Source organism: Drosophila erecta, unplaced genomic scaffold (assembly GCF_003286155.1).
Source record: "Drosophila erecta strain 14021-0224.00,06,07 unplaced genomic scaffold, DereRS2 tig00000055-arrow-pilon, whole genome shotgun sequence".
Lineage (NCBI taxonomy): Eukaryota > Metazoa > Arthropoda > Insecta > Diptera > Drosophilidae > Drosophila > Drosophila erecta.
This window is the reverse complement of record NW_020825200.1, coordinates 6,114,682-6,140,529: the sequence shown is the minus strand read 5'-3', so window position 1 is coordinate 6,140,529 and position 25,848 is coordinate 6,114,682. Positions and strand designations below refer to the sequence as shown.

At 43.3% G+C, this 25,848-nt stretch overlaps 1 protein-coding gene across 5 annotated transcripts; it reads right to left on the bottom strand.

The window, feature by feature from the left end:
• Positions 1-1,939: 1,939 nt before the first annotated feature.
• LOC6542939 (trissin receptor) lies at positions 1,940-25,848 on the bottom strand. Of its 5 annotated transcripts, XM_026979250.1 has the most exons (12): positions 25,711-25,848; positions 24,944-25,019; positions 24,579-24,883; positions 13,157-13,822; positions 10,000-10,144; positions 8,205-8,364; positions 7,438-7,638; positions 6,602-6,997; positions 5,585-5,599; positions 5,219-5,490; positions 2,358-2,577; positions 1,940-2,297 (listed from the first exon to the last, which is right to left on the bottom strand). In XM_026979250.1, the coding sequence occupies exons 4-12, from the start codon at positions 13,773-13,775 to the stop codon at positions 2,247-2,249; spliced, it is 2,079 nt and encodes a 692-aa protein (XP_026835051.1). In that variant the 5' UTR covers positions 13,776-13,822; positions 24,579-24,883; positions 24,944-25,019; positions 25,711-25,848; the 3' UTR covers positions 1,940-2,246. The 5 variants fall into 5 exon arrangements, with proteins under 5 accessions (XP_026835051.1, XP_026835050.1, XP_026835053.1 ...); XM_026979249.1 differs by having other exon boundaries at positions 24,579-25,019; XM_026979252.1 differs by lacking the exon at positions 24,944-25,019 and having other exon boundaries at positions 25,713-25,848.

Sequence of the window (25,848 nt, the reverse complement as noted above, 5' to 3'; positions counted from 1 at the left end):
CTGTCCAGCCTGCCGCCTGGGCAATGCGGGGAGTGACCTGCCCCCGACTGCCATGCTGTCCGAAAAAAAGAAGAAAAAGAGAAAAAATTGGAAAAGAATTGGGAAAGAAAAAATGCCTCACCAGGGAATCAGAAGCGAGCAGCAGGCAGATCCATCAGGTGTGGCAAGTTCATTTCGAATTCGGTCGGGCCTGCAGGCCGAGTTGCAATCACTCTTGGTCAAGAATGAAAAGTTCGTGCAACTTGTATTTGTCTTTCGCATTACACTCAATGTATTTCATTCAAATTAATTTCGAAATTTCGAGAGCACACACACAACGAGCAGTTGTGCCCTCCACTTGTTGGAGAAACTTGCCACTTGGCACCTAACTTCTTGGTGGAACTGGGCTCGTGGCTGAGTGCAAAAGTTTTCCAAGCGGCTGGGATATGCGCAAAGTTTGTGTTTGTGTAAGATTGAAAGCCGGCTAAAAGCGAGCCGAATAAAAATAGCTTAGTTCTGTTCCGGCCAGGAACGCTTGTCTAATCATCCCACGCAACGGAAACTCGCACAAAGCCGAATCAAAGTTGCATCCTGTAACTCGTTCGACTAATTGCCATAAGCCGTTAGGTAAATTTGTCCACGCTATTCGCCGTCCCCCGGCCAAACTGTTATTTTTGCACAACTAATCGGATTAGTGGACATCCCATTCCAGTCCAGCCCAGTCCATGGAACCCGCCCACATGTCCTCCTCGAATCCTACTCCTTGGCGTCCACGGCGCCCGGGGCTTTGTTGCACTTGACTCCGGCGACGGGCACAACTTTTCACTCCGCCGATTCGTAATCCATTCTACGCTTCAGCTTGTGTCAACGGCTCAAACACAGCAAATTAATTTCCACTGCTCTGCTGGAAAATTATGAAAGCCCGCCCCCCTCCCGCCCGCGCCATGCTGGCCTATTCAAATGGCAAGTTTAGTGTCAATGAGTTAAGCTGTCCGGCTTTTTAATTAAAAAGCCATTGCATAAATTACTCTACATCAGCTCCAGGAATTTGGATACCGATCAATTACGCTCCGGGCTCGGAAAACAGTTTGCCATGGTTTATCAGCTGGTTAGAGCAGATTTTCCATCTGCCTAGCTGGAATTATGAGCACTTTCACTTTCAGGAATGTTCAAATAACAATTTTAGGCACCATACTCTTTCAGTACATTTATAACGTATAATTAGTTTGTACTTTAACCTATGCAAATTACCATTTTCCTTACCTGTACAACACAACATTCCGGCATTTTCACGCGGCGGCGTATCGAACGCTATTTACAAAGGACAAAGTTTATGAATAAAAAACGCAGCCAATCAAAGGCGGAGTGCGCACTCCTTTGAGGTCCTTTTCAGAAATAGCTTGACACAGTTTTTGGCACACTCTTTGCATTACAAAGCATTGTGGAAAAGTGGAAATGTGAAAGGAGGAAAGGAGGAAAGACAAACAACGAGTTTCGAGAGATTTTTACAAAGATTTTTGGTTTTTAATTTGCGCCAACCATCCAGTCGGACCATCCAGTTAATTGAGTTTCCTCTCGAGAATTTACTGCAGCGTTTTCCCATTTGACTTGCGAGTCTGACAACCGCCACCAAGTGGGGATACAAATTGCTGTGCTAAGCAAAAAATTCGACCGCCTACGCTGAGTGCGATATTTTTTCCCTTTTTTTGGCAGCCGCAACGGAGCGTGTTCTCCGGCTGACCATAAAACGCCTGTCATCAGATATCGCAAGCCAGGTCCATAAAGATATGGTATATAAATTGCGGACGCACTCGCTGGCGACCAAACTGCATGACGCTATTTCGGAATGGGTGCATCGCCTGCTCGCATTTGAAATGCAATTGATTTGGGCCATTTGCATGGCCAGAGACTGTAATAATATATATATATGTATATTTGCAAGCAGTAATGAACGGCTGCTTATTTTATTTATTTATGCCGACTCGCACTAAACCATCTGCTTACACACTAAGAACTTGAGAGCAATGCTCCAGGAGCTGCATAAAAGTTAATTGGTTTCCTTAAGAAGTGGCTTACTCTATCAATACAACTTGACACCAGTTCCGCTTTGGCCGCCGACTCGATCCGAGCGATAGGCTCATCATAGGCGCATCAAGATCACAATGGAATACTAGCTAGCGGACCGCAGGTGGGTCCATCCTTCGATGGGCTGCGTCCTAGGAGCGGCGCCCGAAGAGCTTGAGCGGTCTCCTCCAGCCGCGTGGCCATCATAGCTGCTCGTTCCCGATGTGGGTGGTGTCCGTGGGCAGCGAGTGGGTCTGCGGGAGCGGGAGACGGCGGACTGTTTACGCATCTAATGGTGGGTGCAAGGTACTCACCTGCAGCGCCTTGCGCTTGTGGTGCATCGATGAGTTGGAGGAGGACTTGCCCTTGCCCTTCTTCCAGGAGCAGAGCAGCAGCTCCTTCATGCCCTTCCGAAAATTGCGGCTGAGGAAGGCGTAGAGCAGGGGATTTACGCCCGAATTGAAGTACGTGACCAGAAAGGTGAGCGGTGTTAGCAGCGCATTAAAATTGGAATCACCGCGATACGAACGTGACCTGCAAATGCATATACATGGAAATAACTATCTGCTGTGTGCTCTGCGTGTATGCAAATCAGCATCTGTTGGATAAACACTCCCCATTCAACTGACTTCGGCAGATTACAATTTTAGAGAACTTGGCCGGTGAAAAGTTTTCCGCAATTCCAATTCATTCTCCGGCCTCAAACGACAAGTTTGTGTTGGCCCTAATAAATTCATGAGCCAAACTACGCTAGTGAAACCATTAATTATGCGAGAAATGAAATGTCACACTGTGGACTATGTATTTAATTAGAGAGACACTTAATTCAAATCTGCGCAAGCACTGCAGCTCCTTTAACTTGGAAGCCATCCCTCGACTTGTACACTACCATCTTATTTATAGCCAAGTCATACATTTATGTACTGCTATACACCCATGAATTTATGCTACTTGTTGGATTCATTTTGATCCACTTTTGCACTTAAATATGAGCTCTTAGGTCATTTTGATGTACTAGTATTATATTTTCAGTGGCACTTGCATAATTTGTTGCTGTGTAGCAAAGCTGCCAGGAAGGTGCTGACTTTTGTCCACTTGAATGTCCAGGTGATTAAGCTGCTGCTGGCAGCATTGTTTTTTGCCGTCTGGGAGCAAAAAGGGCCAAAAACTTGCCTAATGGATTGGGGAATTCGGGCAGGAGCCAAGTTTCTCGCCGCCTGCAAGTATGCAACATAAACTTTGCCGAAACTTTCCATGCAGAACAATATTTAAGGAAGAGAAGTACACCCACCTACTTCATCTTTTATTTTTTTGGACTTGGCGAACTTTGGACATTGGAGCAACTGTCAAATTGTCCTGCAGTTGCTGGTCGCTAAAAACTCGCCATGCACTTGCAAGTGGCCCAGTGCACGGGAAGAGTTGGCCAACTGATTGGGCCACTTGAATGGCCTTCGCTTTGCTTTAGCCGCTGCTTGTGAACTAAAGTGGCTCTTAGCAACCGTTGGCAAAGGCCCGAGCCAAATTTAAATGTCACTCCGAAACGGGGGCCACGCAATGAAGAGCCAAACTCTGGGTGGCCATTCGCAGACGCAATGTGCTGCACATGCCGTCTAATGAGTCGCAGTTGCCAGCTGCCGGCAGTTGGCATCGTTATCCTTATCAGCGGGCCAGTGGAACAAAGGGGCTGGTGAGCTAATAATGCAAACGTGGCGCCCCATGACCCCAACCTTGTTGACCCAACGCATTGCAGTTGCCGCCAAATGTAAGCGCGTGGCAATTACCCGGACGTGCCAGCTTTGTGCGGCAATAACAGCTGTGTGATAATGTGGTCATTGGATCAGCTAGCTTTGGCATCTGATTTGCGCTGTCGTCGTGACACGAAAATGGTTTTCGCTTCCCAAAAGTAAGGATATGCCAAAACAAGAGTTGCATGCTCATTTTGATTTCATTTTCTGCAACTTTTGACTGGTATTTTTCCGAGGTGTGCAAACAGCTAACAATTTCAATATCCCAGGGCATCCGATTCCTCAAATAAATGAGAGCCGAAAGTTCAGCCAAGTAAACAAGTCTCGCTGGCCATAAATCTCAATTATGGCACTGTGGGCTAGAATCCATTCCAATTGTATCTGGCCAGCCATTATTTATATTTATTTGCCCGCCATTCGTTTTACATTTGTGCAAGTTGAGTGCGCGAACAAAATTCAAAAACATTTTCGTTGCGTCTGCCAAAAGTGCAACGTTGCAAATCGGCAGCTAAGTGTTTTCTTTTCAAAATTACACTTCAGATGTGCACCAATAAGACCCAGTGATCGATATGAACTAATGTAATTGCCTTTCAAGGCGTAATTCACTAACAACATGAACCTATAAACATTAAATTCGCATGTTAACTGCTTTCCAATTAGAAATTACCTAAAGGCTGCATGCTAATTCACTACCATTTCAAATTTTCACTTGATTTGTACAAAATCAATGCTCTTACGTGCCCAAAATTGCCAATGACAATTGCTTCACACTTGACGGCTTTTCCCAGCTTTAGCTTTGTGTTTCGACTTTGGCTAAAAGCACGCAGAAATGTCCTTTAAATTTATTTCCAATTTACAGCAGTCAGCAGCTTAAGTGCACGTTTTAAACTCTGCCCAGGGAGCAATTAACTCCCACTCGATTTAGCGCGTCGCTCCACTGCAAACAACACTCCCACCGCCCACTCACTTATCAAGTTTTCCGCCCGCCACCCCCAGCCGGAAAAACCCAAGTGCCCAAATCCAGAGCGAGCTCGGCGGCCCACCCATTCGAAAGTGCTCCACCGGAAGCGGAACTGATAGCCAAAGGGCTGCGTAAGCCGGACTTTTGCGAGGGTCCAAGAAAGCGAACCTGAAATTGGATTGGCAAACGGAAGATCGCTTTCAAATCATTTGGGCCAAAGGCAAAGCTCATTGGTGACTCAATTGTTTACCAGCCTCGATGCCAAGAGGAAGCCATCTAGGGCTTATCTGACCATTCGCAGATGTTAATTTCCCGTCCAACGGACGACTATGCAAATTCCCGCCCATTCCCGGTGCAATATACCATAAAATATTGTTTACATTCAGTGCGATGGGCTGATGAATGGCTTGCGGTAAGGGCAGGGGATTGGGATTGGGACTGGGATGGGAATATGATGGTGGCTACTCACCAGTACTGCCACATTTTGCGGGCATGATACGGCAGATTGCAGAGGGCGAATGTCAGCACGAAAATAATCAGCATACGGACGACGCCGCGCCGGGCGCGCAGGACATTGCTGGAGGAGTGGGACATGTGGGTGGCTCCAGCGACGCCCCCGCCACCGGCAACCAGTCCGCCCGCGGAGGCGTTGCCCGAGCGCTGGTGGTGGGCGTGGCCGTGGTGGTAGAAACTCGTCTTGCGGCAGGCGCTGACAATGGGACGATCGGCCTCCAGGGACACCTGTGCGGATTAACAGGTGTAATTGCATTAGGTATGTGGCCGCAGCAGTTGTCGGGCGTTATCATATCGATTTTGATATTCGACTACCACCTACCTTGCAATTATCGAGCTAATTTGTGGTGTGGTTGTGTGTGGTTGTTATAATTGGGGGGATGGGTGGTTAGTAGAGGGTACCAAAGAGTTTTATTGATCAAACGAAAGGTAGAAAGAGAAAAGAGTTCAACACAAAGATAGTTAAGTTGTTACCTGTGGATATCGGGGTCAAAAGTTAAGGAATAGCGAAAACCAAAGTTATGTAAAAGTTTTATCGACGTGTACCCGCTACAGTTTTCCTTGCCAGACTTTCCGCCTCTGTGCCACATCGCCCTACCGTTTGTCGACTCTTAAGGGAAAACGTATCAGAATCGAACCAGTGCTCTTGACATTTGATACTTCGATGGAAATTAAAAATTCAAAGGCTTTGCCCTTAGTGGTTTCCAATTTTCAAGCTGTGGCAGCTGCACAACTTTTCCAACCGTCATCGTGCCACAAATTATCTTTTTTATCCGCCGGCTTTTATTGACAAAGTGAGCTGCTGATCAAGAACAATGATGTGTGTGCCACTTTTGTGGCAAAGCTGGTGTCAAGCTCGAAAATAAGAAATACGCCACGGTGAACCCAGCCAATTGAACTGGCTGTCCGGCCAGCAATAATGGAAAAAACACTTTTGCCATAACTTTTCCGTCTCACTTGCAGTTTCGCCAGCACTCCACACCAGGTGCCACATCGGTGGCAGAGTTTGTGGCAAGGTCTGCGATGGCCTTAATGTGAATTGACACCTGCTCCGGGGACCGTGTCACTTGCGTGGAAAGTTTTTACGACTGCGAACTACGCAAGGACCGCAATGATGTATCTAATAAATTAGTGGCCGAATGGCGTTGTGATTTTCAAGGAACATTATTTACAGCACAGCACGTGCGAACTGCATCGAAGTTAAAGCCGTTCTGGCCAATTAGGGAACACAGGTTCGACTCCAATCCCGGTTTATGGCCACGGCTAGGCTTTTAATGCTGACATACTCCGTTCACAACCTGCCATTTTTTTCGCACGCTGGGTTTTCCTGATAGCTCACCTGGCTCTCCGTGATGCTGACGCCGCGCTTCTCATATTTACTGCTCTGCTTGCGGGACAAGGACGTGGTGCTGCTGCCGCCGGAGGCGAGTGACGGACCAGGACCACCTCCACCTCCACCACCTCCGCCCAACCCCACTCCCGCCAGGGGTACAGATCCTGCCGAGGATGCCGCCGATGCCAGCTGGTGGTGCTGGTGGTGGTGGTGGTGGTGGTGCTGGTGCGGGTGCTGATGGTGGTGGTACATGCTGTTGTGCATACCCATGCCCATGTCCTGGCAGGATGGCTGCTGCGGCTGCTGCTGCTGCTGCTGCTGATGCTGCTGATGCTGCATCACATGTGGCGTGAGGCCGCGCGAGCTGCGCCACAAGGCGATGGCGATTTTGCTGTACAGCACCTGCAATGCAAATGGGTTGGTTAATTTCATTATTCAAATTTCAGCGCAGGACAAGCGGCGATTGCAAGCGAAAAGCTTGCCAATGCTTGTCAAACTTCTACTGCTCGCAAGGTAAATGAAAGTCCCCACTTGCTTTAATTCCTTTATTAAAAGTACTATATTAATCCCACATTTTTTCATTGCGTGCATATTGAAACAAACTTAATTGTTATGTACCCAAAACTATTTCCCAAGAAGAGTGTTTCAATTCCCCGAAATATGAACTGCAGTTGTTTTTGATATAATTAATCACTTTCATTTCTTCTTAAGCGAAGTGCTTACTGATTATTGTTATTGATTAATGTCTGTTTTATGCTGTGTTACGTGACTAGGAAACACTTTTGGATTGCCAATGAATTTATCAAGTTAAAATAAATATTTACGATCAATTGGATACCTACCGTCATCACCAGGAGCGGCATAACGTAGAGGAGCACGAAGTTAATCATGTCCAGCAACTTTGAGTTGAACATCTCGCGGTCCAGGACGCAGATCTCCTCCTCCTGGCCGTCCTGCGTGTGAATGTTCTTAATGGTCTTGCTGAAAACAAACTTGGGCGTGGAGTAAACTGCCGATGTAATCCAAACAGTGACAATGACCATCTGCAAAAAACACGCATTGACGTTTTGTTTTGTCTACTCGGCTGCCAAACACGCAAACAATTTGTTAAATGGCAAATAAACACACTGAATTTGCATGTTAATGGATGGCCCATTTCGTTGTCTTTATGTCTCTTGTAGTTTAATTAGCACAATCGTCATTACTGCAACGTATTTTTTGTCTGGCTGCGTGAAACAACCAGGCTATGTGGTTCACCCCGTTGGGCGCCCCCCTTTCCCAGTCCGGAAAAAGTTTTCCCAGCCACAAAGTTATGCCCACGGCTTATTAAGCCTTTCGTGGCCGTTCTGCCGGTTAATTTGCATGACTCTGCGGGCTCGGCCTAATAAGTTTCATTAGCTTGCAAATTGTATTCAAATGAAGTTATCAAAAGTTATTCAAAAATGTCTCAAATGCGATACATAAACGGGTTCGTCCCCTTTTGACCTTTCAAATTGGCAAGTGAATAAAATGAATAAAGCGAAATGAATATCCCTCGTTTATGAACACTTTGGTATGACTGGCCGTGAATATGAGATATGAGGTATAGTGTATAGAGGTCAGTACTTACCCTCAGACGAGCAGCAGTTAGGATCTGTTTGCAGGTAATGGGATGCACGATGGCGAAGTAGCGCTCCATGCAGATGACAACCAGGATGAAAATGGAGGCCGTGTAGCTCAGGGAGTGGACAAACTGGTACATGCGGCAGAGGAACTCGCCAAAGACCCAGCTGAAAGGACACAGACACACGCTGCAGTGTTAATAATTATTTATGGAAAAAGTTTCGGTCTTTAAGAGTTCAAGAGCAGCATACTTGGAGCCAAATTTAGCAGCAGCCACATTAAATGTTATGACACGGCCGCTAAACTAATGCGACATTTAGGTGTCTTTAGTATTTTATGGGGCGCAAAGCTTTCTCCTTTTTATTACTATTTCGGCTGAAATTACATTCGAAAACCGTATTTGTGCCTCGTTATTAGCAATGCCACGTAATTTCGCGTCTGCGCGGCGCTCAAGCTTTTAAATGTGGCCAATAATACCGCAATATACATAATAATCCTGTGGGTTGTCGCCAAGATTTTGGGTAATGCGTTTCCTAAAACGATTCTGCATCTGCTGGGCGATCCAATCTCTCCCCTTAAAACGCACCAAGCCATCCATCAGCAGTTTCGCCAAAGTCTTGCAGAGGTTCAAGTTTATAATCATAAAATTAAATTGTCACCGCCAGCCATAAGTATCACATTAAATTATAGATGCATAAATTATGATTTTTCGTAATCTCATCTCACTTTACATATGATATCTGGCGTGCGTCAAGTTGTGCGCATGATTTAGATAAAATTATGCCACAAACACAGATTGGTCATCTCAATAATTTGGTTCTCTGGCGCAAAAAGCATATTAAAACTCAAAATGGGAAATATGCAAAACCATTTCAGGCATGCAAATAAATCATTATAATCATTATAATTAAGTGCATAAATGGGCATTCCAAGAATTCCAATTAGATAAGTAATTACTGATTTGTTTAATGTATAGAACATTACATTAACATAATCATAAAACTAATTTAAATTAATAAGGCAACATTAAAGTTTTAAATGAAATAGCTCTTATAGAAACTGAAGCCAAACTCATGTGTCAAAATACTTTATAATTGCCGTGCATATTCTATCTTCAGAGTTGCAGCTGGAAAAGGCATCTTCGTTTGAATTTTTAAACAGCACTCCGCGCTTTATATGTTTGTGTATCCTTTTTCCCGAACACGCCACTGCTACGTGTTTTGAGAAAGTTAAGGAAACACAATGCAAATAAACACGATTGGAGTGAAAGCGGGCGTGGGGATAAAAGCCGAAGTGAAAGTGACGCCTGTGGAGTTTTAGTTTCCTTTATGTGACAGGCGGCGTAAATGTTTCACGGTTGGGAGTTGAAACTTTTGTGGGGCATTGTTTTCGATGCAAAAGTCTGAGGTCATTTCCGCCAAATACTGCTTCTGATAAATAAATAAATAAATAGGAATTTTACCGACTGTTTAATATTCTAGTAGCTCCACTAACTAAAGAACTACTATTTTTTTCTCAATTTGTAACCTATTTTAACCTATTTTAATGAATTCAACGCATTTTTTCGCATGCAGCTAATCTAGAATTTAAATATACACTGTATATATACTCTAAATTGTTCATTTTTTAACAGCTAAATTGTTTATGCATGAGAACGGTCATTAAGAACTATTTGCAACTTAAGAGTAAAGTGGGTTCACGTATTCTTCTTATGCTCCCCGAGAACTGTGCAGCTCCACTCGTGCATAATGAAACGTTAATTTAATACTGCAATAATGTTGTTTTTCCCAACTTTCACTCACCTCTCTATCAGGTAGATGGACAGATTCTGCATCACACAGAAGAGTCCAACGCAGAAGTCGGCGAACGCCAAGTTGGCCAGGAAAAAGTTTGTTATTGAGCGGAGTCGTCGCGATAATGTGACCACCAAAATAACAAGGAGGTTACCTGGAAAATGCACAAAATAACATTGCGGAATTAGTAGAAATGGATTTCCGTGCAACCGCTTGTTTGCACTGTGGTCAAAAGGGCACTTTAAGGATTTAATAACATCATTAACTAACTAACTAATAAATTAGTACGCATTTTCTCACTTAATGGGGGTATTTTCAAATTTCGGTTAATTAAATATGCTCTTTGATATAAATGTGGCTAACTACATGCGGCTAATAATCCATGTACCTAGATTTATTACGTATACTTAATAATTCCATGTACCTATATTTTTTACGTATACTTAATATTTCAATGTACTTATATTTATTACGTATACGTAATAATTCCGCAGTCGTGATTAACTATACAAAATCAATATCAGACCAAATTCTATCAATAGCAATATCAAAATCAATAGTAGATTTAGTGCATTGGAATTTGTTAGTTTTAAGTTATCAACTAGCAAAGAATGGTTATAAAAGTTAAAATATATACTATAATAAAATAAAAACAGTACTGTAAGCACCAAGTACTAACAAACACTGGTTATAAAAGCTAAAATAATACAATAAAGTGTTATTATAGTATAATTAATTATAGAATATAAAATATAAAAAGTTCTGTAAGAGTTGGTTGCCTCAGCCAACGCAAATTCGTTCAGTGCAATTAAGTTTTCGCTTAGCTTAATGTAGCAGCTGTCTTGTTTAATTGCCCAATTTGGGGGAAAAAAACATTGACTTTTCAAAGTTACAATTAAAAGTTAAATATTATCACAAAAATCTTATAGTTACGGCTGCGTCTGCCATTCGTATTGCACTTAAAATTTATTTCACCATCGCATGGTCCACCATATAACGCAATTGTTTTTTGGAGCCTCACATGGCAAGCAAATGTCGGGAAAAACTTTTTTAATTACACCGGGCAGGGTGACAGGAAATGGGAGTACGAAAAAAGGAAAATGGAAAACAAGACAGAGCTGCCAAAAAATTACAAAAACGTGCAACACTACAAGCCGTGCTCAGAAACTCGATACGGAGCAAAAGAAGCTGTATGAGAATATTTCAGAGTTTCAGCGGTGGATTCCCGCTACATTGTCATATATACGCATACATTTATAATTATTTATTCGATTCTGTAGTTTCATTAAAGTAGTGACACCAGCAGCGAATTTTAACTAATTCTAATCCCTAACTAGTTTTAACCATTCCGAAGAAGTCACTGGCTGACCATTGATAGTCGGTTCCTGAAGTGCAGCTCAACTATCAAATACCAGTTGCATTCGCCTGTAACAACTATTATGATATCGTTCGCCCATTCCCAAGGTAACTGCCATCCATGCATTCCCATTTGAATGTGACAATAAGGCATCTTGTTCAAGTGACGGCAACAAAGAAGTAGCCAAACAGAAGCTTTAAACGTGACTGCCCCATGTAAATTTAGTGGGCGCCCACTTGGGCCCGCCCCCATCGTTTACGCCCACATTCCGGGCGCCAGTGAAACCAACCGAGTTCTTGCACTTTGCAATTGTCCGCACAATGGCCGGCCACGCCCACGCCTGTGTCCAGGGGGCGGCGTTTAGTCGCCATTCGGAATGGCGCGTACACATGTTCCACTGCTTTATTGTGCATGCTGGTGTCACTGCGGGTAATAAAGCCTACAACTGACGATGGCCGAGATTGGCCAACACCCGCAAAGGCCCAATCGAACGACCTGCGTAATTGATTCTGGCCATCCGGACCAGGAGCGAGCCCGAGCCCGAGCCCAGATAAGACGGAAAGTGAAGGGACTGCCCGCATTTGTGGGTGCCTCTGCAATTAGGAATTGCTGCAACAAATGCCAAATGGCCTAATGGCGCTTCAATAAAATGTTTTCATCATAATGCGCCACATGGGGCGTATGCGTGTTGTACGAGTGTGCAAAAAAAAACTTCTTTGGTTGAGGCGGAAGTCACGCCTAATTTAGGCCACGTGGAATTGAAAATGTATCAATATTCTGAATATTCCTATACAAGCTGTATTTAAGCAATTAAACTAGTCACAGAAATTCCTCACAGTTGATAATTATGCTCTCTTTGCTTACAATGTAACTATGAAATTGAAAATGAGTTTGGAAATGTATCGATATTCCTAATAATTTCTATACAAGCTGCTATTCAATAAGTTAAACTAGCCACATAAATATCACATTACCATTCCGCACAGTTGATAATTATGCTTAATAAGTATGCTTACAATGTAACCATGAAATTGAAGATGTGTTTGAAAGTGTATCGCTATTCCTAAATATTCCTGTATTTAATCAATTAAACTAGTCACAGAAATTCCTCACAGTTAATAATTATACTCTCTATGCTTACAATGTAACTATGAAATTGAAGATGGGTTTGAAAATGTATCGCTATTCGCAAATATTCCCATATCAGCTATAATCAAATCAATTAAACTAGTCACAGAATTATCACATTACCATTCCGCACAGTTGAAAATTGTGCTCCCTATGCTTACAATGTAACTGTTGGCACTTTCCCCATTTTCCTGCTGACTCTAGAGGAACGCAAAGCCCTCAAAGTACTTAAATACCAGGCAGACTGGACAAAACACAGCAAAAGCCGAACAGCAGGGCATTGAGTAATTGGCAAGTCAGCAGAAGTTTGCACATCCTGGTCGACCCAGAAAGATGTCCCTGGGGCACCGCAAACGGCCGGCAGGCCATCTTTTCTTTGCACTCGTGTGTGTTTTGGTCGGCCTTTGTGCCCCATCATGCTGCATGCTGCTTGCTGCACAATCAAACATAACTTCGAGCTCTGCTCTGATTAATGCGTATGGGAACTATAAATCTTGTGTGTATATATACACAGGAAAAACGCTGTAAGAGTCCTGTGCAGAGTCCTGCACGCAGAGAAACGCAGTATCACTATCTCGTAATTAGATTAAAGTTATGACTGACAGCTAAAATGTGGGCTTTGGACTGTGAATCAATAATTTCAATTGAGTTATTAGCTGGAGCAGGTCCCTATTTACTCACCAAAGAAACAGCAGCAAAATACCAGTGTGTAGAGGGTGATGAATATTATGCGCACATCGGTGCGATCAAAGATGTACTCGCTGGCCTTCTCCGCGTCCTCCTCGTCCTCGATGACCGCACCACTTCCGTCCCCCGAGCGTCCGGTGGTCGGGGCGGGAACGATGGATGTGGTGGAGTCGCCGTAAAGCAGGATGTAATCGGTGCTGCTGCCGTTGATGGGCGGACTGATGGTGCTGGTGACATTGGCAGAGGCTGTCAGCGCGGAGGCGGAGAGCAGGATGAGCAGGGCGAGCAGGGGGAGCAGCGTTGTCCGGCCGGAGAAGTGGGTTACGGCGGAGGATGCACGGGGCTGCTGTCGTCCGGTGGGTGGCTGGTGCGGCTGCGGCTGCGGCTGCCGCTGTCGGAAGGCGGAAGTGCTCTGATTCGGCGAGCTGTTTGGGCTGCCGTTGTTTTGATTATGCACCACCCTGTGGTGGCCGTCGTCATTATCACTGCGGGGGTCGTAAGCCGCTGATATGTGTGCCCCGTCGGGTCGCCAGCGCTGCTTATGTTGTTTTCGCTGCTTCACTTCCGATTCCTGTTGGCAGGACCTTGCTGTCCGCATCATCGTCATAATCATTGTGTGCGTGTGGCGACGACTCCTGTGGTCGCCAATCAGGGACGCAGCTGCAAGGACACAAGACAAAGGAGTGCAACGGAATTTAGTTAGTTCTTGTCTGTAGTTTCTTAAGTTCGTTAGTTCTTGGTCTTGGTTCCCATCTACAAGTCGCCTGTGATTACATTTGTGTAGTGTTCCTTGGTCAAATCTTATTTGAAATTCCTACAGCTAACTCATTTTCAAGTATTAATGCTACGTAAGCCGCTTTTTAAGTCAATGCACACGCTTCCTTTTCGATGTCGTCGAAAGACACCAACGCACAGGTTTAGTTCATTAACGGCGGAGTCACGTCGCCTATGTCCTGCGGCAATTAAACGTAGCCGCCTACACTGCACGGATACTTATTGCCATGGCTGTTTGAGTGGACATTTTAATTAAGCCGCCTTTAATAGCGCACATAATTAAAACATTTGTCTGCCAATGCCACGACACAAGCACTTGGCCAAAAAAAGAACAAAATTATGGTTTCCATTTGCCACGCACGCAATCACTGCGCATTCCATCCAATATTTGTGTTTCTCTGCTGGCTGCTGCTACTTTGCGATTTTTAATATGCACAACGCTTTGTTGCTAATTACGCGAGTGCAGTTGGCAATATCATAACATTCACCCCCTCCCCCCAGTCACTCCTCCCTGCTCCTCCGCCTGCATCTTTGATTATTGCTCTCTGGGCTCGCGTACGTGCCCTAATTAATAGACACTCGTATGCAAACTCACTACGTCAAACATGCGCCAACATAAAGACTGTCAAGTAATTAACACCCTGGGTTCTGATGCGCCCATATTTATAGGCGCTTTAAGGGGTACCACGCATGCATCACTTTAAAGACCATTGGGGTAGTCAAAGGAATCGAAGTCTAGGAGGAAATATGCCACCTATCCTGATAAGCTTCCAGTTGATATTAACTTTTAACGAATATTGTACCCTGCTGAAATGGGTATAAAGTTGAAATGTTATTAAGCGAACGTGCAACTTTTATGTTCCGCTTCAAAGTGAGCTTTAAAGTACTATTTAATGCCTTCAGATACACTCAGCTGAGTGCCAGAAAAAAGTTCAGCATTTATCACTTGTGGGCTTGAAGTCCGTAATGATTCTTCTCGATTTCGACCCTTTTTCATATCAGTAACCGTTTTCATCAGTTACTTGCAATTATGTGAGTTCGCTGGAACTCAACATCTATTACGCTGCAGATACAGTTCATTGTCATCTCAAATGAGTGGAATTCCCTGGTAGAATTCCAACTTAGTATAAGCAAACACATCGAAGTCTTACAGCTAGAGACATTGAACCGGAATTGCACTCTAAATTCCTTGCTTTACTTGACAGAATTTACAACTCACTCCTCGCCGACTGCATTTTAAACGCCTCTTGGGAAAATAGTAGCAAATAGTTCGTTAAATAAGGAAGTGAGAAGTGAGCAGGGTTGTCGCGCGGTTGACGACTTCCGGCACGGAAATACGGAAATTGTTTGGCGCTCTAATGAGGCAAGTGGCTTTGAGTTCGACTGGGTGGAATTGCAGCCGCTAAGGAGCCCTAAGCTGAGACAAATGGAAACCGACTTTTGCGGGCTTCTGGTCCTAAATTGATTTCCTCGATACTGATTTAATTAAAAACCAGCAGCTAGTGCAATGGCTTTGACTTTTTGACTTTGTTCGATTGTCCCAGGGGACTCCTGCCCCCCTACAATAAATTGGAAAGTAACAGTGTTCTGTGATTTGATTTTTGACAAGCCATCTATTCAAAAAGTTAAGTGGCTAGATAAGAATGCAATGCTTCGTAAAGAGCATTAAATAGGATTCAAAATCCTGTCAGTGTGCGTTTAATTTTCGATAGATAAATATCAACGACATAAACAGAACCTAAAACACCAAAGAAAATTCGAATTTCGCTTCTGCGGACACAAAACAAATTGGAGAAAAGAAAAGTCATTACAACTTGCTCACATAGCGAGCAAATTGCAGAAAAATTGTACTTCCTCTTTTTGTGGGCAGAGGCAACTGCAGTCGAAATGGCAGAATGCGAATTCATGTTGCACTCAGTTATGTGCGGCTGTTGCAATTGGAATTCGGTCCCCATTTTCCTATCTACCAGCCACTTTCCCACCCAATCCGCATCCGAATGTTTGCGTAAATTGCGCTCAAGTCAGGACATTAGGTGGTAATTGAGTGTGCCGACAAGAACCAAGTGAAAAATGCCTTCCCACAGCGTCGGCACTTTCCCATGCAACAGAAATGCGAGTGAGCACTGCTGCAAGGAACTGGGGCGACTAGTTGAGTGGGAAAGTGGAGGAGGCTCTCAGGACTGCACTAAATTATGCTCCTAAAAAATATTAAATTTTTGGCAAGCCAAGCTGAGAAATTAGTTTTGCACGTTTCCAGCTTGTTATCATGCTCCATTAAAAATCTGTCCAGCTCCTCAAACCTACGTTGTAGAATCTCGCACCACATGCGTCGACACAATTTAACTGGTTTATTACCCGTATTTTCTTTGTTTGCGTGAATAACCAACCGCATTGCAACACGACGAGATATTTGTTATTTTCTGAGAGCCAAGTTCTATTGTGCCACGTTAGGCAAAGGAAATTGGTTGGTAGCTCCAAACTCTTTTCGGTTTATACGGACAAACAGATTAACGGACAGACGAACGGACAGAAGAACGGAGATCCAGGAATACAAGCAAGTTACATGCTTTCTAACGAGTTGGGTATTCCCTTTTACTTGAGAAGTACAAGGTATAATATGTCGTATGTTAAATATTTAATTTAATTATTTTAATGGCGGTGTCGGAATATTACTTTTATTTGTAATTATTTGCTTAGTTCTGGCACTTCAATTTATTCGCCGCCCGTATTAATTGACGCACATCTAAAGCAAAACTCACCTACAAACTCGGATATGCATTCCAATTTTAGATACGTTTCAGGGTCTGGGGCAAGGAGGCCCACAGTTTCCGGGGCCAACACCTTGCAACGCGACACCTGCCGCAAGGTGGCGCAGGAGAAATGCGTTTTCACGATTTGGTGTCACGCTCTGGTTGCTCTGATGGCCGTGAATGTGCGCACCGCAACCTTGGTCACCTCTTGTCCTTTGACTCGCCCAGCCATTGTGGCCAAAAATATGCAATGGCAACTGGGGACTATTGTTTGTCTAGCGGGCAGCGGGCAGCGGGGAATGGCAAGGGGCAAGGGGCAAGGGGGTGTGTCGGGCGCAGGAAACAGCACTTTTGGCGTGGACCACCACGTTATTGGAAGCCAATTTAGCAGACAAAATTGGCTCAAATGGCGGCATCGCGACGGGCGGCCAATTGGTGCAACAACAGTGCTGCACGAGCTGCTCAAGTTGCATATTTATGGGGCATGGGAAATTAATGTGGCTCCGATTGCGAAATGAAAAACGGCATGAAAACGTCTTAAACGGCAATTGCCAATTGGCAATTGGCAATGTTCTTCTCGCGACAATTTTCTTTAAATTTGCATTAAACACAAGCCTGAAGTCCTGCCATCCTGCCGACAGACTCCTTTGCATCGACACCGAATAATTTATGACAGTCGCCGCCAAGTATTGCGGATATGGGAAGGAGTACTCGGACGAAGTGGTCGAAGATTATGCAAAGTTTTGGGCGCCTGCTCGCGGCAGTTAGAGCAGCAACTTTTGCAACCGAAAAGCGCCCACTGGAAAATTCGATTCAGAATGGAGCAACTTTTGGCTTTGGGGAATTTCGGGGGCGGGGCGTACATATATGATGTGCTCGTGGGCGCGAGACAAGCGTGAGAAAATTGAAGGGGGGCCAAGGGCGGAACTGACAGCGATATGCGCGTAGAAGTAAGCCGTGGGATTTCGCGGCTGGAAAATGAACACCCTGCGAAGGGCCTTTAAAATTTATTAAAAAAAATGCAAAGTTTTCGTTGGCCAACCGAAACTGGCTGTTTGCCATTTGGGACCCGGATAAGCTTTTACAACGAGCCACTCTTGCTGCAATCTCCGACACAAATCAATTTCAAGCGTTTGCGGCCCCCAGAAAAGCCCTTCTGGACTCCGTTTCATTTTCGTCCATATACAAATGGTACAAATGGTAGTATTTGAAAACCGCAAAACCGAAACTGGCCTCAAAACTGCTATTGCCTATTATATACGCAATCAAAAGCGAGAGCTACATGCGATCCGATTATGTAGAAGGCTTAAATGAAGGCTCATGGCTGCAACTTGACCTAAAACCAGAGCTGTGCAACGTTGCTTTACTGACCTAATTTACAAATTGGTTACATTTATTTTGTTGTTCTTCAAGATGCATTAAAGTCCAACGCAGAGAAAAGATTTGACACCTTCCTTTGGTTCAAAAACGTAATAAAAAAACCTGAGACCATCGTGAGCTGAAATCGCTTGTTGATCTTGGTGAGAAAACTTCAGATACGTGCAGATTGAGTGCCATTCGCCACACAGAAGTTCAGAACCCAACGACTGTAATAGCATTTTCGAATACTTAAGCTGGGGCAACGAGTACCCGAAAATAATGTTGAATGCAATTCCACTTCGCAGAATTGAAAAATAATAGGCACTTCCCATTTATGGCCAAACATTGCCGCAACTCTGCCTGACTCGCCTTTAAACGAGTCCTAATGTGACAGGCAACACAAAGAGGAGGCAGCAGCGAATTCCCAGAGGCAGCGACACTTGTGAGCTGCCATTTCGAAGGAGCAGGATGTACAGGCTCAAGGCTCAAGGCTCAAGTGTATTGTGATGTTGCCTAGAAGGTGCTGCACGTGGAAAGTGAGTGCTCGGGGAGGCCTAGAGCTCATTAATTAGGCAAGACCACAACTAAAGATAGGAATTGAGACAATGGCACGCCGGGCCTTGAAAATATGTTGAGCACATTCATCATACTCAAGTGTCGGTCGGGATGGTCGGCTGCAGGCAGCCCCATAAATATTACATTATGATTATGAAGGCCAGACGGCAAACTTTTCGCTGGAAAATTAATCAAGCACTTGCGTGGCACACGACCAATACTGAAACTGCTCTGGCCATTCATTATTTTGAATGCCGTCTGGCCCGTTCGAAGCCCAATAATCGAAGGAAAAACAATGCGCAACATGGCGAGCTCGACGCGCCGAAAGTCGTAAAGACACGATGGGCAAGAAAGCAGCTTGGAATAAGTTTGCCAATCCTGTAAGTTACACCAGCGATCAGATGGGCAACAGGACAACAGGGCAGCCAATTAGCCCAATCAATTTAATTCGCTGGAACAGGAATATCACACGCTCGCGCAGACAACGATGTAATAAACTGGGAAAGGCCAACTTCTGGCTGCACGGCATGTGATTGGCATTTGGCAGCCGCAGTTGTGTGACTTTAAGTCAACTTTCGATATTCCTTTGAGCAAGTGCCAAGCAGCGGCGTCACGTCGCCGGCGTTTGACAAGTTTTTCACACGACTCCTGGCTGGCAGGGTTAGGTGATAAGCCAAGTTTCGGCATTTGATTCAATTAATAGCGGATTACCCCGGCCGGGAACACGAAACTTTCCGGCAAATTGCGCAACTTGTGGCGTACTCATTTGAAATTCAAGCACCTTATTACACTTCAAATGCTGCAAAGTGTGCGCGGGTGGCGGGTGGCAGATGCGAGTCCTTCGAGAGTTTCCGGTAGCTACTTGCAACACCGAAAACGTATGACTTAATGCGACTAAGGGTCCGTCTAGTTTGGATTCACAACAGCACGTTGCAGCACTTCTCCGATAAATGCCTTAATAGGGGGTTTGGAGCTGGGCGAGCGTATCAAAAAGTCCATACCCATGTCGAAAATCTATTAACTGTAAGCCCCAGCTGGCATTTAAGCCCCAGGCGGCTCGACTTTTCAAATGGCATTTGGTGTACGCCGTGCTATCTGGCGCTCATAATCATTTGTCCTTGCGGCAAAGATGCCTTAACCAGCTCCCCAAGTCCCGCCGTCCTTGGACACATACTGGCAAACCCCTGGGAATCGGGCTCGTAAGTTTGTCAGTTAAGCGCCGTATTCATGGCATTCCGCTGAAAGTGCAGGTAAAACTGGATGGTGAAAATTGATTTTGTCTGAGCATCACCCACTTAGGGGCTGACATTGCTGGCGCACGTTAAATTTAATTTATGCCATCGAAATGCAAACACACAAACGAAAAATGTGATTTACTCGCCGAGTTTATGTTGTCCATGTTGCTGTAGTACTTTATGTTTGCTCAGCTCCCCCTCATCAAGTCGGCAATTTATGAGCTTGCAGAGGAGCATCGAAATTAATAGCCAGCCGTTAGCCACATTTAGAAATCGGAGCAAGAGGACGCGCTTAAATGTTGCTTTTTTGTTAAGGATGCGGTACGCAAGCGGCACGGGAAACGTGTGTACGAGACTGTAAGTTCCTGGAAAACTCATAAAAAATGAAAGACATGCCGAATACATCACCATTCCGACCTTTTTCAGCAAGCCCCTTCGATAATCGGACGATTTCCATACGAAATGCATGGGATAAAACGTGTTTCTGGCTCTGCAATCGAAACAATTGCAGCTAGACGGAAAATCCAAAACATTTTAACCATCGTCCAGGTTAACCCATTTTGTTTGCTTTTCCACCCACTTGCCAACCATTGTACGAGCATGGCATAGAATGCTCTCTTGACAAAATGGGTTTTGTTTTCCACAAAACTAGCATTGCTATTGGACCTCGTTCAATTTAAAATCACTTGATTCGCTGTCCTATGTTTCGCACTGTGATGTCAGTTGTGGCATTCAGGTTTCCCTGGGTAAGTCGGATTTTTTGTGTCGAATTGCCAAATGAAATAGAAGCACTGAAAGAAGAGCGAAATAATCAATTCATTGTGAGTGGTATTAATTGATTTATTGCCCCGAAACTGCATCTGCTGTATTCAACGTTAGCCTCATAACTACTGGTAATGCAATAAATCAATCGGATTTCTATTTTCCGCAACATTGTAACACTGATAGTCAGTACGCAAAATACCCATTTTCATTTCCACATTTTAACCTGTTAGATAAATCTCGGCCTTTTAATCAAAGAGGCTAAGAGTCACAGGCTCACTCACTTTTAGAAGCTAATCATCGCGCATTTATAGCTTCGAAAGTTTTGATTCGCTGGCAAAGTTTTGAATCTCTTTTCGGGCTACCATAGCCAACTTCCGTCGGCAACAATTTCCCTGCCACTTTTCCTCCTTCACCTATGTATTTTCCGGCATTTTGAAACTATACCAACTACGACACGGCGTCGTCAAGTTATGAAGGCGGCAATTTTGACGTTTGTTGTGGTTTACAGCCCAGCTTATTTAGCGTACAACTCGCTGCCCTTTTTTGTTGGTGGCAACGGGAAGTAATGCCCATTTTTGTCGTGATCTAAACTGACCCTTTTATAGTTGCCACAGCCATGTATTTGGGCCGAAGTTTAGCTTTTCCTTTCGCAAACGAGATTGCGGTTTCGCCGCTTGGCTGTTGTTTCAGTTCGTTAGCATAAATTTGTGTGGAGCTGTATGAACACAACAAAATTCGCCACCGACTGCCGGCATTAGGAGTTGGGAACCTAATTATACTCGTCAGCAGGGAAGGAGTCAGCTTTCCATGCAAATGAGTTTAAAATTGCGCCAAGCGTCAAGAAGCAGCAAATGCTTAATGAATGCATTGCGCAAATTACATTGTGAAAGCCACAGGATTGCGTGACATTTCCCTCCACAGACGGTACCAATTTGGGGCAGTGTGACGTGGCTGTTGTCTCCTGGCCAAGTCGAAAGTCCCAGCCCAACACGAGGTATCGTCAAATTGCTCATTTTCTGCTTTTCACGACGAAGGTCACTCCGATCGACTTGACCCTGGCTGAAAACTGGCTCCAATTCCCCGATGATTGTTGTGTAAATAATACACGAAACATGAGCGAGCGCTGTCCTCGAGTGCCTCGACTATTGGATACCCGTGACTCTTGTATTGCATTCGTGCTGGGCAAATATCAGTGTGAAAAACATTGCGACATTAATCTGCCAAAAGAATTGTCGTTAAACATTTAGAAACAGTTTTATGGCATTTGTTTTATTTATCAGACTGCAAAAGAAATTTTAGTTTTCTTAAATTCTTCTTACCAACAAAAAATAGGTAATAGAGTATCGTTTATAAAACTAAATATTTATTCAGAACTTAAGTGCATTCTTATTGCCCATCGATTATGAATCATAGCAGTGAGATTGCGTATAAAGGTCACAATAACTGTCATGACCTTTTGAGGCAACACTTCAAATCAAAGTGTGTGTGCCCACTCCCCAAAATATCCAGTTCCTCTGGGAAATCCTGCTGAACTCGACCAAGAACTTTTCGGTTTCGAAATTATTTACTTTAAAAGAACAACACCTACAATAAACTCAACAATCAACTTTGAATTTGCACAAGCACTCGTCTGAACCCACGTAGATACAAGACTTGGCGGGATTTAGCCACTTTTAATCAGGTACATATGTATGCCGCCTTAAGCAGGCTATTTAGCAAAGGGCCATATATCTCTGGGCCACAAACAAATCGCCCATTAATATGCGCTAGGTAAAGAGCCGTGCTCGGGACATAGGACTCTAAAAAAAGACTCTTAAGAACAACAAACATGTTTATTTGGGTCATTATGTAAACAGGCAAACTGAGGAAAATTTGACCCCAGAGCCGTAGATATGATAAATGGTAGGTCTTTAAGCCGTAAATAACGCATGTAATTTTAAAAGTTTGGTGGGCTTTTTCAGGCAATGTACGACGTTGGAGAATTTCAAATTCGCGAGAAATTTAATATTGGCGGATGGTAAATGTGCTGATATCGCATATCCGCTGATATCCGTTTTTACAATCAGAATTTCTTGGCTTACGACTTAAATAAAAACAATAAAACAAAATACAGCGCTTACGTAGGAGTTTCCATATTTCCCCCACAAGTGCCAAGAAGTATGCTACGAAAAAAGCAAGGTTTGCTCGTTGAAGGAAGGGGTAAAATTCAGGCTCGTAACCAAAGTTTGTTACCGCCAACTGAGGCAAGGAAACTCATATGTACAACATATGAACGAAAGTCGTAAGCAGCGAGGCATAAATTTGTCAGATTACCTTCACGTTCGCTGCCTAAGCTTTATTTTTCAAAATTGCGCTATAAAATAGAGCTTAAAGTAGATGGAATGTGTTTTGAAATCAAAGCAAGTTGTCACAAGGCTCAAGAAAATGTGACTTGGAAAATATTTATAAAATTCCACCTTTCAGAAGCCTTTCCACCTTTTATTCCATGCCTTTCGCTATATAATTAATCAGCCAGGGTTCATTAATTTAAAACTGATATAGTGTATGTACTTGGGAGCAGTTTAAGTATACTGTGTATACATATTTCACTTAAACTCACAATACATTTCATATGGCACGCCTTTTTCGAGTTGCAAACAAGTACTTGCTCTTTTAAGTGGAATGCATTAAAATGCGCAGTTTTGTAGCCGACTGTTTTTAATTAGTTTTGAATGGTTTTGAAAAATCGCAAAACAAGTGCAGCGCTAAAAGCTTTTGACTACTATGCAGCCGGAACAAATTAACTGATTATACTGCCATAAATTTATCCAAAACAATTAAATTTATTTGCCGAAATTTCAATAAACGTTTGGATGGCGCAGACCCAAATTAATTCGGTGCTGCTGTGGGTATTTGAATTTCGAGCATCCTGTCGTCGACAGCAAGTGCCAGGACGAAGGACCCGCAGCGCAAAAGAGGCAATCTCACACCTTCATAGTTCAGCTGGCAATGTTTGTCATTTGCGCTTCATTTAGTTTTTGCCACTTGTCGGTGGCTGCAGGCGATTTCCATGATGCCCAAATCTGATGGCGAAGTGTGATTGGAGTCTTGAATTTCGATTTCTAAGTGCAAAATAAATCAATTTCTCTGAGCGCTTTGTTTTTGCATTATCACACACTAAAGCAGTAAGCGTTAAGCTGAAAGTGAGTGTTAATTAAGTGCGTGTGATTCATAAGCTGTGTTGCAAACTACTATTGAACATTATTATAAAAACTATATCAAATCCTGATTTAATCCCAGATTTTTATTCGCTTTGTTATTTGTGCTTTGCGGCTAGAAAATATATCTAAAGCAAAACTTTAATCTCTTTGTGACCGTAATAAAATTAAACAGAAAAATGTAGTTTGTTTCTGGCTGTAAAGCAAGCTTATGGCTTTAAACTATCTCATCGGACTAGAATAAAGTTTTTATGTTTCAACTCAAGCTTGGCTCTGCGGAAAGCCATAAAACCATATAAGTCAACAATTTACGAATCCCAGCGAACTTCATTGCGGACATACTTAATTTTTCCCAGTAGGGAAAACGATGTGAGTGGAGGATAACATGTACATATGTGTAATCACAAGGTTCGTGGCAACACATTTATCAAAAGGTATCTTAATGAACCGCCGTCTGTCTGATGGGAAAAAAGTAGGCAAGGACCTGTGCAAATACAAATCAGCCATTTGTTAATCGAGACACGCACAGGCAAATCAAAATCACAAATAAACCAGAAAATAAAGGCGCAATCCGAATGAAATGGGCTAAGGCACACCTGCGACATTCTGCCATCACTTTTGTTTGTTCTCTTCAGGATTGCGGAAAAACACTCAATTTTTGTCTTCCACGTGCGGAAAGCCGGATTTCAGATGATTATGCGGCAATCTTCCCATTGTGGCGGTATAATTGTCGGATAATCCATATGCATTACCAGTATTACTTATTAATTGAAATTCTTACCTGCAGTAGTATATCGGAACGTAAATCCTTCTTGGTATTGCTAAGTATTACTTAGTGTCTAAGTTCTTTCTGGTAAAGTGTCTGCCAGATTTGGATATGGGAACTCGTCCACCTTCGCTTGAATTCGTCCTTAAGAATCCTTGGGCCAGGTTTTAACCGAAAATCACAAATTCAATCACTCCGATGTGCCGCTACTTCTAGGTTACATTTCATTTGGCTCGCTCACAGATATTTTACGAACAAAATGCTTATAGCGTTTGAAAATATTGTTTTTTCCGTTGATGCTTCACTTATTTAGTGGAGCGCTGGAATTAACAAAAATTGCTATTTACTCATTCGCGAATCCAGCATGTTGTAACAATGACCTTCGGGTTTTCACAATCGTTTAGTGCCCAAAATTATTTTATTATTTCCAATTAGCTCGGCGAATGTGGTTCACTTCTAAAAATAATTCAAACATTTTCAGTAGATATAATTTTTGCAAAAAGCTTCATGCTTCCATTGTAATAATTCGAATGTGTAAAAAGGCATTTAAGCAAAGGCTCATTTTAGTTTTTCAATTTGCAAGTGCATTTACTGATTGTTTAAAATTCTGTATAATTGGAGCAAAACCGATTTCCATAAACCTTTTCCCATTTAAGAGCGAGTAAAATCAATAAATGGTAAACAATTATTTAGCTTAAATAACACAATTTTGAAATAAGTTTCGGGCAAGAAAAATTGATATGATTTATTTCATAGGAATAGATAGATAGCAAAGCTGGGAGTGAAAAAGTTTTCATAAGAAGCCAAGTTGATATCAAATAAGTTTACTTTCACATTTATACATTTTCAAAGACATGAAAAGGTAATTTTTTCGAATATAACGGAGCATTATGGCTTTAATTTTAAGCGTTTTTTAGGTTTATTTTATATTTTTTTATATTCCCGGTATATTTCCGTAACAATACGATTTTCGTGTAGTCCGTCGGACGAAATAAACTGTTCAACGACTGGAAACATTTCACTTTTGAGATCCTCAATCTTTCGAAAACTCGCCGCAGCTTTTCACAATTTATTAACTCGCATTGACAGTATCATAAATATTTCAGAAATCGCGCTCCTGTCGAATCCGCGCATTCGGCGAACTTACACAATCACGAGCGGATAGTCCGCTACTTTCAGTACGAAAACGAGTGAAATATTATTCAAATAACACTCGGAGTTCTGGGCCCGAATTCCCGCTCGATTTTGGCCTTTCGCGTCCGATTCGTTTGAGATGCCGCGACAT